Raw genomic sequence first — 15,349 nt, 5'->3', positions numbered from 1 at the left:
TGAACAGGGTGATTTTTACCCCCTCGTCCAAGTCGCTGATGAAGATGTTGAACAGTGTGGGCCCGAGGATTGAGCCCTGCGGGACCCCACTGCCCACATCCCTCCAGGTCAAAAATGACTCATCCGCCACCACTCTCTGGGTGCGGCCCTCCAGCCAGTTGGCGACCCATTTGACTGTGTAGGTGTTGACACCACAGTCCCCCAGTTTTTCAATGAGAACAGGGCGAGAGACAGTGTCAAAGGCCTTCCGAAAGTCCAGAAAGACTATGTCCACTGCTACCCCTGCATCTAAGGATTTGGTGACCTGGTCACAGAAGGCCACCAGGTTGGTCTGACAGGATCTGCCTCTAATGAACCCGTGTTGATTGCTCCTAAGCATAATCGCCCCTGCTGGCCCCTCGTGGACATTTGCCAGAATAAATTCTCTCAAAAAGCTTACCCAGGATCAAGGTAAGACTAACTGGCCTATAGCTTCCCAGGTCCTCCTTCCTCCCTTTTTTGAAGATGGGAACCACATTGGCCCTCTTCCAGTCCTCTGGCACCACGCATGCTCGTAAAGCCGTGCCAGGGGTCCCACAATGACCTCAGCTAATTCCCTCAGCACTCGGGGGTGGAGATCATCCGGACCAGCTGATTTAAGTACATCCAGTCTCTCCAGAAGTTCCCTGACTAGATCCTCAATTTGATACTGGAAAACTCATTAGTTCACATATTCCCACTGAAAATGCTTCAGAGGGAGGAACTGGTTTATGAACACTGCTGACTTTGGATTTCAAAGCATTGATGATGTACAGCATGAAATCTTTTCATGTGGGATGCTTGAAAAAGAGGTCTGAATCTTCCAAGAACACTACTTGCTATGACATCTACAATGGTGAGTTACTCAAATGCAAACCGTTCATTCCTTTGAAACAGGAAGCTAACTTACATAGAGCAAAATAAGCTGAACAGGGGAAAAACGAAGGAATCCCACAATTCTGCTTATCCCAGTTAAAAATAGTTACTACCTCCACTTGGAAAGAATACTCCTAGGAACACTGCTCAACAGAGCAGAAAGACTCGGGGGAGAAAAAAAAATCTGGGGCTCTGAAAATAATTCTACCACTTTGTAGAAATAGTGTGAAACAGCTCTAAAAATAACCTTCTCTAAAAAGAATGTAAACTATTGCCTTATTTAGAAAGCCCTACATGTTCTTTCAAATCACATTTATGCCACTCTGATAACACTCATTTGCCATTTCTTCTTGTACCAAAATTTGCTGAGTTTTTTATTAAGAGATGTCTACTTTCACAATTATTCCTTGTGTCTACCTAGCCTGGAAGATCCATATTATTGGCCCCCAGTTTGTATTCTATGCAGCTATAAGTCTTCCTCCAGGAGATGAACATGCTACAGATATCTCAGCAAGTTCCCTGCTTCCATCTACTGCCATATATAAATTTGGCTGATTATTTTCACTTCTAGGTACAGCCACTGAAGTGGTCTTTCATCTGTCCTGTTCCATGCACTCTATCACTTTTATAAGCAACCTTGTGTGTATGGTAGCTTTCCCATAGCCAAGGATGTCTTCAGACACAGAACAGCTAAAAAACATGGCATATTTGCATTAAATGTTGAGTAACAAGGAAAAGAAAAAATAAAAGGCTATTTATAAGTTTTTCAAGTTGCTGACAAACCTGCAGCTCTGACTGGGAAAGAAATGAAGATATTTATAAAGATGCCAGTTTACTGTACCTGAAATATTTCATCTTTGTGTGATTCAAATGAGTGGAGCTTCAGTTTCAGGTTTCTCAGATCCCACAAAGCAACAGTCTGTTCAGGAAGATGAGAGAGAAATTCAAGAAACACTTTCATCAAAGTTAACTAATATATGCTTTCCAAAGTGGAAACAGGTTTGGGGCAGATGACCGTCCCTAATCTCAAGTCGTGCATACCTTATCAGCTGATCCTGTGGCCAAAATAAACTCACTATAGGGATTGAAAGACAGGCAGTTCACTTCAGCCGTGTGAGCATCCACTGAATGACTGGGCTTGGAGGTGTTGTTTGACCGGGTGTCCCAGCTAGAGAGAGAAAACAAGCAATTGGAGGAGGGAAGTTTCTTTCATTTCAAAACAGAAACATTCCTGGGTAACCAGTAAAATGCTCTCACTTACATCATGAGCTTCTGATCATCAGCAACAGATCCAAAGAGAGATTCATGGAGCAGGTGCCAAGATACATCTTCCACTACTGCTGTATGTCCAGTAAAGATGGTCTTTGCATCCACCACTTTGCCTTCCTTTGGAACAGCACTAATATCCCACAAGCAGATGGTCTTAGAGAAAAGGGGTATCTTTAAGATAGATGAACTCTTCCCCCCCCCCCGGCCGCAATAGCCCACCCCCCAAGTGTAATAGTTGATCAAGATCTGCAACTAACGTACAGCTGACATACCAATTTTATTCGCTGTACTCACATGATCATCAGAAGCACTAAGCAAATGTCCGCTAAGATTTGGGTTCCATGACAGCCCATAGCCTTCCTTCTGGTGTCCACGAAGACGCAAGTCAGGATTACACTCACCAGAAGGGTCTGCAAAGAGAGTTTCAGAAAACTTAGGTTCCAAACAACTCTGCCGGGGCAAGTGCTTGACAAAAACCGTAAATTTGACTTCCTCCAGTAACAGCCATGTCACTGAAAGACATGAGTCTACAAGATTAAGCAAAATCCTATTGATGAGAGTTTTCAAAATGCTTAATACAGACACTAGTTCACCCACTGAATATTTATTTAATATTACGGGGCTCAGTTCTACTTGCTACATGTTATATAAGCAAAAGAATTCTTACGATCTTCAATCTTTGTCAAAAACTAGGTGATGAAAACACCACTTTGGTCACTACTTTAAAAATTCTCCTTAACTGCACGAAGATATATTCATCATTTTTAGGTATATTTCTATATCTGGGTTCCAGTCTCACTTTGAAACTTGGAGACTATCTTATGTTCACACCCCACCAAAGACTAAACCAGGTCCCCCAAGGTTTTTTCTAGTTATTTTACAACAAAAATAGGGACAGCAGTTTAGCCAGCAAACAGATGAAATAGCTCTCCACTAGCTTATGAGCCTCTTCCACTACTGCAAAGAAAGTAGCATTGCAGTGCTACAATAAATGAGGAACAGCAAATGGTGACCATCACAGGATATTCAGCTTTTAAAAAATTAGATAATAAGCAGAGTTACAGCAGAACATGCAATGAGAAGGCCAATGGAAGTGTGTTTTTAATGATCTGGAAATGTATTTCCCTTTTTAAGCACCTTGGAAAGCGACCATTTTATTCTAAAATTAAAAATGAGATGTAACCCACAAAAGCCCTTCAGCTGCTACAGAATAGTGCCAGCCTTCTTTTTCCCCCCAGAAAAGATTGTGAGTTCCTGTTCAAACTGTATTTGAGGTTCTGTGCCCAATCTTCAAGTTACATAGATACAGACACCTGGCTTAGAAGGGTGCTTGGTGTAGTCAAAGACCAGGACATCACTGGATGGAGTTTTTGTAGCAATGATACATGGATTTTGGGGCATGTAACGTGCTCTGTTCACTTCTCCTTCATGGTTGATCTTGATTTCAATCTCAATCTTCCCACTAACAGAGCCAAAACCTCCAAACTCTGGAAATAAAGCATAGATGTCTGTTAATGGTGAGCTGTACATATCGTTCACATCATACAAAGGATTCAGCAAAGCCAAAGAAGTATCCACACAGTCAGTCTCAGAGCAAACAGTCTATTGACAAGCCATAAGGAAAATAAAAAGCCAAGCGAAACCGATTTCCAAGGATTTAATTTTAATAGAGTTGCAGTTACTACATGAGCAGTGCTGGTTTTTAAACACACTTCCAGATCACCCCTAAGAGCTCATTACTGAAAAGTTTGATGACTATTTCTGATAAAATGCTAATGACAGATGTTTTACCAATGAAAGGCTCCCTTGGGGCTATCAAACTTGCACCTGTCTGTCTACAAACAGACAGCTGTACGCTGACTGACATGTGGTTAAAACCACAGGTCCAGAACCATGTTAAACCACTCATGTTCCTATTAAGGTCTGGGGCTGCAATAGCCTACATATGTAGAGATATAAGCTCCATTAGTCTTCAGCCTACCCTCATGACTCCAACAGGAAGATAGTTTCATAGATTTAGGGTCGGAAGGGACCTAGTAGATCTTCTAGCCCGACCCCCTGCCAGGGCGGGAGAACAACAAAACCCCAAAACAAGAAACAGGACTCAAATGAGTCCAGCCAGGTAGGCATCCAGCCTCTTCTTAAAGACCCCCAGGGTAGGGGCCAGCACCACTTCCCTTGGAAGTTGGTTCCAGCTCCTAGCCGCCCTAACTGTGAAGTAGTTTTTGCGGATGTCCAATCTATACCTCCTCTCCATCAACTTGTGCCCATTACTCCTTGTTATGCCAGCGGGCGCTAGGGGAAACAGCGTCTCCCCCAAACCCTTCTGGTCCCCCCTAGTGAGTTTATAGACGGTCACCAGGTCCCCCCTCAGCCTTCTCTTGTGGAGGCTGAATAGGTTCAGGTCCCGCAGTCTCTCACTGTAGGGTCTGCCCTGTTGTCCCCGGATCATGCGGGTGGCCCTCCTCTGGACCCTCTCCATGTTGTCCACATCCCTCTTGAAATGGGGCGCACAGAACTGGACACAATACTCCAGCTGTGGCCTGACCAGTGTCGCATAGAGGGGGAGGATCACCTCCTTGGCTCTACTCGAGATGCACCTGTGGATGCACGACAAGGTCCGGTTAGCCCTGCCAACCATGACCTCGCATTGTCGGCCCATGTTCATCTTGGAGTCAATAATGACTCCAAGATCTCTTTCTGCCTCCGTGCTCTCAAGTAGGGAGTTCCCCATTGTGTAAGTGTGCTGCTGGTTCCTACTGCCCAAGTGCAGCACCCTGCACTTGTCCGTATTGAAACGCATCCTGTTCCTGTTAGCCCACCCCTGTAACCTATCCAGATCCCTCTGCAATCTCTCACTCCCTGCTAGCGTGCTCACCTCCCCCCAAATTTTGGTGTCATCAGCGAATTTAAACAGGTTACTTTCCACCCCATCATCCAGATCGCTGATGAAGAAATTGAACAGCGCAGGCCCCAGGACCGAGCCCTGGGGGACTCCGCTACCCACCTCCCCCCAGGTTGAATATGACCCATCCACCACCACCCTATGATCTAGAACCTTGTAGAATTTGACGGGCAAATCCATCTAAGAAAGAAAACATGAACTGCCACCATTGTTTAAGCAGACAAAGGGAAGTGAGAACCGTCAAGAGTAACAGAATCCCTACCCTCTCTTCCATAGTGTGGAGGTCAGTTTACCAATTCTAAAACTGGGATTCACAGTGTTAAAAAATGGGAGAGAAATATAATGAAACCACAGTGGAATCTGGTCCATAATCACAACAGCTGAATCATTCAGAAAAATTCTTAATTAATAGCTTTTTGCCTAAAGTCTCCAAAACTGAATTCACAGTAAAGTGCCAAGACTCCCTTTAGTGATGGGCATACTTCAAGGAATGTTAACAAAGTTTACATCCCCTGTAAGACAGAGTCTTAAAAAATATGCTTTGCCAAAAACTTAGGAGCCAGAAAAATTATAGCTGATCAAGTATTTGAAAAGATAAAAACTAATAGTTTTAAAAACATGGGAAAACTGAGGTAGAAAGACAGCATTGCTCACGGCCACAGCATTATTCCTCATCTTAGATATTTGGACAAGGCCTCAGTTAAGTGGCCTTGTCAGGATGAGGTCAAAAGCACCTGGCTTCCAATCTGCTATTCAGTTCAATAGAGCAAACTGCCTTGTACGGAAAAATAAGTAGCCGTAAGGCCGTTATAAAAAAAAAGATCAGATAAATGACTGAAATTCCTCAACAGATTTGGCAAAGCTCTATTTAACATTTGTATGGTGAATCGGAGAGCAAGTATCTGTCAGCACCTGTCCTGAGAGAGACCCCAGCTTACACAGTTTATACAGGAATCTCTCTCTATCGCACACACACTTTTAATCATATACAATCAAGTCAAAACTAAACCTATTTTCAGGATCACAAGCAGATTTCAGGAAATAAACAGAATAAAAAGGAAGAGATATCTACAGCCTTGTGATCACAAATAATATTGCAAAACATATTCAAATACCGTACTTTAATATTCACTCTGAAAAAACAAAAAGTAATTAAAGACAACAACAAAAGAAGAGAAGCAGTGGTACTAAAATCTGTTATTTCTGGGAAACCGAAATCCTGAAATTAAGTATTTTAGACAGAAGCTTGTTTACAAGCAGTACTGGCAAGTCCAACGATCAAGGTATCAATTGCAAAACCTTGGCTCCTGGCAAAAAAGGAAACCAGACAACTGAACTGGAAAGGTTGCGTCACATGGAAGAAATCATTAACCCAACTAGAATAAGATATGGCTAATAGGTAGGAATGCTGGCTGCCTAGGAAGGTTACTGATATATTAGGTTTAGGTCCCATGCTATTACGGCATTTAACTGAGCAAAATACAATCATCCTTTTATTCTGGAGAGGCTGGCACATATAGTAGTCAGCAGAATTCAAGCTAAAAAGAACACTTGAAATTGTACACCCTCTAAGGAATGGCAGAAAGCTTCATTAAATTATGAGAGCTACCACCATAAAGAATACTTTATGCAGTCACAATGAAAAATAATTAAAATAATTTCTATTGCACAATCTTCCAATAAATCCTACCCCTCCTCTTCAAAATGTTATAAAAGCAAAAAGTAAGTTTAATTCAGCATGGCATATGGAAAATTAGGGTACAGTGCACAGATTCAAGAAGAAAGGAGGAAAAGTTGTAACCTCTCCTGATCACTTCATAGGGCAAAAGTTCCGTATTATTTAATGATCTATTAACTCCAAATGAAAAAAGCCATTATGTCCAGTGGGAAAAAAAGAGTTTGGAACTCCACTTGCTGATCATCTGAGACTCTTACCTCCTTTCTCACTATCATAATGTGAAGCATCAAACTGTGCATCGTCATTGGGCAGCTGCACGCTGGCTATCACAAGATGATTTTGCTCGTCTGAAGTGTGTGTCCCCAGGACTAGCCGGTGAATACTGAAATCTTTGCCTTCGGGTCTACAACAAAATACGACAGGAGGGGAAATGAAAGGGAGTTAACTAGATATAGGTGGCTCACAGGAACAAACCTGGACCTCGAAATTATGCCTCAAAAAATAAAAAAAATAAAATAAAAATTATAATGCATCTTTTAGCACTGACCATGCCCTCTTACTCGAATGTCAAATCTTCCAAACAAAATTACCCCAGTACAACCCTAGACAGATATATATTTCCTTGCAGCTATCCCAAACAAAATTCCTCCAGTCCAACCCTAGACAGATAGCAGCAAGGAAATATGTATCTGATATCCCCACAATACAAGCCCTCTTCTCACCGCAGGACTCTCCCACTAGTACTCCCATGAGTAATGCCTTGAGGCATATTAGCATTTTCTGCAAGTGACAGGTGGAAAAATGCATTATGCCAGGGACCCGGGGAAAGGCCAGCTGTGCAGCACAACAGAAGGGTTTTGAACAATATCAAAATGCTGCATACGTTCATTTTGCAACTTCATCAATGGAGGGTAAAGAAGAAAACATCACTTCATTACAGGTTGAACACAGCCTGAAACATTTCCTGCCAGTCAGCAGCTATTTCTGAATCAAAGAGGATAAGCAGAGGTGCTGCCTGGTGCCAGCACAACACAGTCCTCAACCTACTGTGACCAAAGCAATGGCATAAAAGAGCTGACCACGGCTGGCAACAGCCCCGCACCAACTCCCTCCCACACGTGACAGTGAAAGTGTCCTTCAGTCCCATTTTCATGAACAACCGGGAGGCTCGACTCACCTCGTTACATCAGGAAGCCACTGGGCAGTCAAGCTGGGCCACTCAAGCGCGTGGGTCATTACCAGGTCATAGAGGAAGGGTGTGTTCTTCTTCCAGATCTTGTACTCCTCGTTGATCACCCGCTCCTCCACCGCATCGTCAAAGGCTGCTGCATATCGCCAAGGGGGAAAAAAAGAATGCGTTCATTTCAATGAGTGCTTCGTAAGCATCCGGTTATCACCCTACCCGTGCGGCCACCGTCACTTTGCCGTATCTGCCAAACAAACCCACTCGTCACCGGCCAGGTTACAAATCTGTGACCACACCTTCCTTCCCTCCCTCTGTGCACCAGTCTGCATCCCCCCTCGCCGGGAGCTGCCAGGCACGGCGGGGATCGCGGGGGCACCCAGCAGCTCCACCTGCCCAGGACAGGGCCCCATTACCAAAGGCGGTACAGCATATGCCCCTCCCTGCGCGCACAGACCTGGGGAAGCATTTCAGTCGTCGTCCCCCCTCCCCAGAACTGGGGACTTTGCTATGCAGAAGGACAAATGATGCCAAATATGCAAATTAAAAGAAAAATATGCAATATATGCTAATTAAAGGGGGGAAAACAGCTCTTTGAAGGCTCCCCAAGAGGAGCCGCACAGGAAGAGAAGGGAGCCCCAAGGACTGCTGCTCTGGCGGGGCCGAGGAGGCCCTTCACGCGGCCGCAGCACCAGGCCCTACTCCCGGCCGCACGTACCTTCCTTGTCCGCCATGTTGGGGTGCGGGGCTCGGGCTGCCGGCTCGGTGCAGCCGCCGCTCTATTGTTTCCGACCCCCTCTGCGTGCCACTCCGGCGCCACGCGCCCTTCGCGCCAACGCCCACCAATCACCGCCCGCGGCCGGGAGCCCGCCGCCAATAGAAGCCCGGCGGGCGCTCGGGGGGGGCGGGCCTAAGGACGCGGCGGGCTCGCTGTGCGGTCACGTGGGAAGGGCCGGCGCTGGTGAAGCTCCCCTGGGAGCCGCCATTTTCTGACGGAGGGGCAGCATGGCGGGCCGCCTTAAAGGGCCAGTAGCCCCTCATGCCCTTGCTGGGGCTCAGTGCTCATTGATCCTGTTTCTCAAGGTTGCTGTGGGAGGGGCCGAGGAGCAGGCAGCCTAGGGGCTTGGCTACCCATCACTGCAGCCTGTGATCAAGTAGGATTAAGTATCTTGAATAAAGTAATATCTTTTAGCATATATAGCAATATTTATTTGTTCCCCCCTTTTTTTCCTTCTAGGTTTGAAAGACAAAATTCAGTTTTTGCCTGAATCTGCTTCCTACATGGGAGTTTGTTTCTTTTTTCCCCCCGATTATCCCTCAAAGAGTCTAATCAGGCTGGAGATATTAAGGGTTTCCTACAAGAGCGTCCTGTGTAGGAGACGATGTGGTTGGCCTTTGCTGACTAGCAGGGATCCTGGTTTTCTCTGGATAGCCCCAATTTTCAGTTAAAGTAATTCCAAATCCACATTTTTCCATGATTAAGATGAAACATCACTAGTATATACCTATATATTAATGAGGTTTCATTTAAAAAATCCACATTTTTCTGTGATTTAACTGAAAAAATGGGGATTTTTTTTTTTTTAAATAAAACTGGGATTGCTGCTAATTAGCCTCTGGTCTTGCTCTCCACTGCAGCAGGAAAGATGCTGATTATTTCCAACTGGAGTCGGTATTTTGCAGGTGTGTGAGAATAAAGCAGACAACGCAGGGGCTCCGGAGAAGGACATTGGAGAAAACCTACCCAATATAATTACTGTATCATAGAACATGAGGGTTGGGGGGTCCTTAGGGGGTCGCATCTAGTCCAACCCCTGCTCATAGCAGGACCAGCTCCAAGTACACCATCCCAGACAAGGCTTTGTCCAGTTGGGTTTTGAAAACCTCCAAGGATGGAGACTGCACTACCTGTCTAGGTAACCCATTCAAGTGCTTCATCACCATCACCCTCCCAGTGAGAGTTTTTCCTAATATCCACCCTAAACCGCCCTTGCTGCAACATCAGACCATTGCTCCTTGTTCTGTCATGTCACCGCTGAGAACAGGGCTACACATTTCTTACAAATTGTATTCCTTACTCTCATCTTTAAAAAAACAGAGAAACTGCTGGTATTTAGTCTTAGATTTAAAAAAAATACCAGCTTTTCCTTGTACTGGAATTCACTCTAGAAACCATGTCATTTCACATACGCTCATTGTTTCCCCCCCTTTCGTTTTCAGTCGAAGCGCTCAGCCCCTGGTGGCAGCCTCAAACAGTCTAAATCGCAAGTGTTTTCCTTTTCTTTTGCTAGTTTCCTGCTTCTTGAGCAGCAGCAGCCTGCTTGAGGCTGCACAGAATAAATCAAGTTAAACTAAAGGAAAGCCTGGCACTAGCTTGAGGTGTAAGCTATTTGTAGTGCAGCTCCTGAAAATGAAGCTTAACTTCAGGCACGTCAAAAACTTCTTCCAGCTTCATTGACTTGCTGCCTAGTAAGTTTTTGCAGGCTAAAAAATACTCTTGCAAAGGATTTTGTGGCTGGAGAATTCAGGGGTGCACATTTAACCTCACTTATTTTCAGTGCCACTTGGTGTCCTTATGGCTCTCTAGTCAAGCAGGGAGCTCTGCCTTTAAAGGGTAGGATCACATGGTGAGTCTGGGCTGGATCAGGCGAGGAGGGGCTGTCTGGATAAAGCAGGAAGCGGGTGCTGCAGGGCTGACAGCTATGGCTGATGGTTTCCGGGATTACAACCTGAACCAGGAGCAGAAGGCCATCAAAGCCAAGTACCCCCCAGTCAATAAGAAGTATGAGTGTGAGTATCCCCGTGGCATGGCTGTGGCTGGGAGGAGGGGGATAGACCTAAGCATGTGTAAAACTCCTTATGCTTCACACTGTGCTGTGGGATCTTGTCTGTAAGTGGGTAAGGTAAGCTTATTGATGAGGCTTAATTTGTTATCTTAATGGAGATCATTTAGCTTTGTGCAATGGGTCCTAAAGAAGCCCCTGTGTGTTCAGCACCTTCAGGCGGGTTGCCATAAATAGTTAGCGACTCCTTACTTTGCAGCTGGAAGGTTCTTTTGAAAGACTGAAAAGAGAAGGAAGCAAATCTTGCTGAGTTAAATGAAAAAGGGTATTATCACTCAAAACTGACTTGCAGTAGGGGGTAATGATAATACCATACTAAAAAACATAATATTAATTGGAGAAACTATAATCCAAGAGCTGGTTAATTATGCAAATCACATCTGCCACCACTGATTTATCAGCCAGTCATCTCAGAACAAAGTACCAATGCTTATTTTGTTTTAAAACTTAAGTATAATGCCTTAGTGTGGAGCTGTTATAAAGAGGAAGGTATGGTAGGGTCTGATCCTGTGCGTTACTGAGCCACCTCAACTCTTGCTGGTTGAAGGGCAGACAACAAGTGCTCAGCACTGCAGCTCAGGGTATTATGTACTTCTATGGCACAACTGTATCTGGCAGTAATTCTGCAGAATGCTGGTTTCCACTGCCACTGCACAGCTTGTTCCCATAAGCATGCAACTCATTTTGAATTAATGGCTAGTTTTCATATCCAGCTTAACCCAAGTAACACAAGTTTGATGGGTTTTAGGGTATTCTACCAATATTAGGGATACCATGTAAAGCCAGGCCTATTACACCATCTGTTCTTTTATCCCCACAAGGGAATTCGGATCAAAAGTTCATTGAGAAAATAAATTTCTGTGAGCTGCTCCATAAAACAAATTACCTAAAATGGTTTTCTGGCATCTTACGTGGACATTGATGTGACACTGATTACAGTATGGGGGACAGGGGAAGGTTACCAACTTCAAGGAGAAGAAAACTGGAACAAGAGTTTTGGGTTCAAATTCTGTCTTTAAGTTTCTTCCACATAGCCTGTATAGTTTGGGAAAGTTCTTTAACATTTTCATCTATTGAGAAATGGTATGAAATACATATATATTGGGGTACTTTTTCTGGAAACAAGGTGGTGGGTTTATTATGGAGGGGTTGTTTCTCTTGGTGGTTTTCTTTTAAAACCTATTATGGTATCATTGATCTTTTTATAGCATATTTATCTAAAGGTCAGATTAACATTCTTAATATGAGGTCAGATGTGTCAAAACATGCACAAAATATTTTCATGATAAAAACAGGATCTGAATTTTCTTGCAAGTAGTTGTGTTGTTTTTCTAAACAATTTTGACAATTTTTAACTCTCTCTCTTTTCCTGATCCTTCAGATCTGGATCACACGGCTGATGTTCAGTGAGTATTTACAGCTGGAATTTGAGTAGAATTTTACTATAAGCCTGATTCTTTTCAAACTGCCAAAATCTGATGTGACAGGAGAATAAGGTGCAAGGCCCTTTTGGGCCTATGGATGCCACATTTAAAGATGCTGTATTGTTTGGTAATTCTGCTACCTCTTATTTCCAGATGTTCCGTGTACACATGTTCTCAACAGCACCTGTTCAGATAGCCATGGTTTTTAGTAAAATACTCAATATTTTTCCATATTGTTCCTCCAGAAGAAACTCCATTGTCTTTCAGTGTTTCAGCACTTACCGTAGACAAATGTGGGTCTTTCAGTGCCTTTAAGCAGGGACATTTCTCTGTGCTTTCTGCTTTTCCCACTCATATTACTATGGTACTCCAATTCCTTACTTGTATTTTCTCCTCTTTGTTGCTGCTGTATGATGGTGTAACTCTTACGTCTCTGTAGGTTACATGCCTGGGGAGATACTTTGGAAGAAGCATTTGAGCAGTGTGCTATGGCCATGTTTGGCTACATGACAGATACAGAGACCGTGGAGCCCTTGGATACTGTAGAAGTGGAGATAGAAGGTAAAAAGGCACTGTGCAAACTTTGAAGGAGAATTGTGTTGAAATTAACTTTGCCTTTCATTCAGAAATAGCTGGCTTATTGGATGTAGTATTGGCACAGGTTTATTAAACAAAGTTATTCTTTCCTAATCTGAATATGCAAGTCCATAATAAACAGGAAAACTGAACTTCTGCCCTGATGTACACAAAAAAGAAGTTTGCCCAATTCTGAATGGGGCACCCAACTGAGCTTCTTTTGCTGTTTCTGTCCTACAGGACATGACATGCTGTCTCTTCTTTATAACTTCTTGAATGAGTGGCTGTATAAATTCAGCGCTGACCAGTTCTTCATACCCAGGGTATGTATTTTTTTCCAGCATATGGGACAGTGAATATTCACTTCCAACACTTGCCTCAAATTTATCATTCTTGGGGCAAAAACACTGAAACCAACAGGTCTGCTTAGGCCTACCAATGCATAGGGGATTATGGGCACAAGCATGAGTTGGAGGAGGAGTAAACCCTCAATTTTGCTGTTTTCAAACCAGTTATGGCTTCAGTTACATTGTAATTGCAGTTCTCTGCATATCTAAACATCAGCATGTCTCTGAGGCTGATTGAACTCTTCTTGTGTCTCTACTTTGCATGGGAATATTATCATATGGCATAAAACTATATGAGAGATGCTTTTTGTGGCCATTTTTTCCTGTTCCTTTCTCTGCAGGAGGTGAAAGTGCTTTCCATTGACCGAATGAGTTTCAAAATAAGATCCATTGGGTGAGTAAGCAGAACATTCTGGTTAAAAGCAAAACTCAAAAAATGTGTGCACACAGATTTAAAAGCAATATAGCTTACTTAGGGGAACACCCAAGTTTGAAGTTGACTCTTCCACCAGCGCCCACTTTAAACCTAGGCAATATCTGCTTGTTGCACTTGATATAAATGTTGGTATCTACCACAGAAGCTGTCATGCGGAAGGTAGGGTACAGCGACACCTTAAAAAGTAACTGGTTCAGAGAGGTGTGAGCTATTGTAGACAACAATCTACTTCATCAGATGCTATGAAAGGCCATATTTGCGGGGGAGGAAAGCTATCATGGAGAAGAATCATTTCATGTTTGCAAAATCAAGATGTAAGTATTATCTATCCCAATACATTTCGACCAGTAACTTTCAAAAACCTGGAAGCAGATAGGAGACAAAATTTATTAATCCCAGGATTTCCAAAAGTTACTTATGAACAGCAAATTAGTGTCTCTTCAATTTTTATTTTCTGTGTCTTTGAGGCCTTGTATGGTCTATGATTTGAGGAAGTGATGTTGAATTCATTCAGTTAGCTCACTTTTTAAATAGTTTGCTAAGGAGCCTAGATGATGGGACAAAGGGTTTAACATTTAAAAAGCATGTTGCAAATACTAAGTATCTTTGCCAGGAATGGCTTAACTCCTTGTGGGAGTGGCTATCCCCACACTATATTAGTAGTCCCCATTTTGAATGGATAACTGATGACATTTACTATGATGGGCTAAAGTTGTGTGGCATTTACCATGAAGTGCTTGGAGACTTCCTGTTTCCTTCTCCAGTACTTAAAGCTGGAATGCCAGGTTTTTCATGTGTGCTAATGAAGCCAATAATAGTATTTGCTGAATTAAACCAGAATTTCAACAGTTTCTTTTTCTTTTCTCACATAAGGTGGGGGGAAGAGTTCTCTCTACCCAAACATCCTCAGGTATGTACCAAATGATTTTTATTATTTGTTTTCATGGGTAAAATATGGGCTTTTCTTTTTTAACTGGACCACTAAGTTTATTCAGAGATCCAATTTTAAACTTTTCTGCTTATACAACTCTGTTACCTCTGATACCAAAGCCCTTGCTTGCTAGCTGCTGTTTGTCAATGGGACTATTAGTCAACAATGTTAGGAATACCATCTGTATGATTACTCAAGTAGTGGCAGAAATGGGTCACAATTCTGTCTTTTTTTTTTTTTTCTGACACGAGTGACATGCCAGTTCAGTCCCAAGTCAGAATGTTTTCATGAGTTTGGTCTGTGTACGCTAGAACTAGTCACTGGGCTGTGAATTTTATTGAAAATTAGTAATAAACTAATATAATCTGTGTTATTACATTCCACTCCTCCCTTCCCACGCTCCCCTTTTTGCTAACAGTCTGTGATGGCTGCCTTAACCCAAGAGAAACAAATTATGGTGGTCTTCATTAGCTGGGAGAGAGGTTTGGTGCAGTGCAGTAAGTGATGGTGAAGAACAGAGAAACTATTTGTTTTGCTGTTGGGCAGTTCTGGTGTCTAGGTGAGCAATTGCTTGGTGATGTCCCATTTTTTGTACTCATCAGAACAAATATAGTACAGCTATGCTTCAGGGAGAAGGATTCTCTAACTTGCCATGCCCAGGGAGCCAAAGAATAGTATGTGTGCGCATTCACATGGAGTGGCTATTAGGGCTTATGACTTACAAAATCCATCTTTCTGTGCTTGTTTCATCCAGGGTACTGAAGTCAAGGCAATAACTTACTCTGCAATGCAGATCCATGAAGACAAAAAGCCAGAAGTTTTTGTCATCATTGATATCTAAAAAAGAAGAAAATGCTGCTGAA

At 43.2% G+C, this 15,349-nt stretch overlaps 2 protein-coding genes across 4 annotated transcripts in view; one reads left to right on the top strand and one right to left on the bottom strand.

The window, feature by feature from the left end:
- RBBP4 (RB binding protein 4, chromatin remodeling factor) overlaps positions 1 to 8,755 on the bottom strand; it is a 17,078-nt gene extending 8,323 nt beyond the window's left edge. For 2 of the 3 annotated variants that reach the window (XM_019512308.1, XM_019512310.1), the window contains exons 1-8: positions 8,648 to 8,755; positions 7,924 to 8,071; positions 7,004 to 7,149; positions 3,477 to 3,650; positions 2,458 to 2,573; positions 2,156 to 2,334; positions 1,936 to 2,062; positions 1,736 to 1,813 (exon numbers count right to left, since the gene is read on the bottom strand). In XM_019512308.1, coding sequence (XP_019367853.1) covers positions 1,736 to 1,813; positions 1,936 to 2,062; positions 2,156 to 2,334; positions 2,458 to 2,573; positions 3,477 to 3,650; positions 7,004 to 7,149; positions 7,924 to 8,071; positions 8,648 to 8,663 — 984 coding nt within the window. In that variant the 5' untranslated portion in view covers positions 8,664 to 8,755. The remainder of the gene's footprint in view (positions 1 to 1,735; positions 1,814 to 1,935; positions 2,063 to 2,155; positions 2,335 to 2,457; positions 2,574 to 3,476; positions 3,651 to 7,003; positions 7,150 to 7,923; positions 8,072 to 8,647) is intronic. The other variant, XM_019512309.1, reaches the window with a different exon arrangement.
- Positions 8,756 to 10,558: 1,803 nt separating this feature from the next.
- Positions 10,559 to 15,349, top strand: part of ZBTB8OS (zinc finger and BTB domain containing 8 opposite strand) — a 22,456-nt gene continuing 17,665 nt past the window's right edge. The window contains exons 1-7 of the mRNA XM_019512320.1: positions 10,559 to 10,719; positions 12,154 to 12,178; positions 12,636 to 12,757; positions 13,013 to 13,095; positions 13,461 to 13,513; positions 14,429 to 14,465; positions 15,241 to 15,348. Coding sequence (XP_019367865.1) covers positions 10,632 to 10,719; positions 12,154 to 12,178; positions 12,636 to 12,757; positions 13,013 to 13,095; positions 13,461 to 13,513; positions 14,429 to 14,465; positions 15,241 to 15,327 — 495 coding nt within the window. The 5' untranslated portion in view covers positions 10,559 to 10,631 and the 3' untranslated portion in view covers positions 15,328 to 15,348. The remainder of the gene's footprint in view (positions 10,720 to 12,153; positions 12,179 to 12,635; positions 12,758 to 13,012; positions 13,096 to 13,460; positions 13,514 to 14,428; positions 14,466 to 15,240; position 15,349) is intronic.

Source organism: Gavialis gangeticus, unplaced genomic scaffold (assembly GCF_001723915.1).
Source record: "Gavialis gangeticus isolate Ggan-Ray unplaced genomic scaffold, GavGan_comp1, whole genome shotgun sequence".
NCBI lineage: Eukaryota > Metazoa > Chordata > Crocodylia > Gavialidae > Gavialis > Gavialis gangeticus.
Note: the sequence above shows the minus strand (reverse complement) of the source record. Positions and strands in the feature narration are given on the sequence as shown.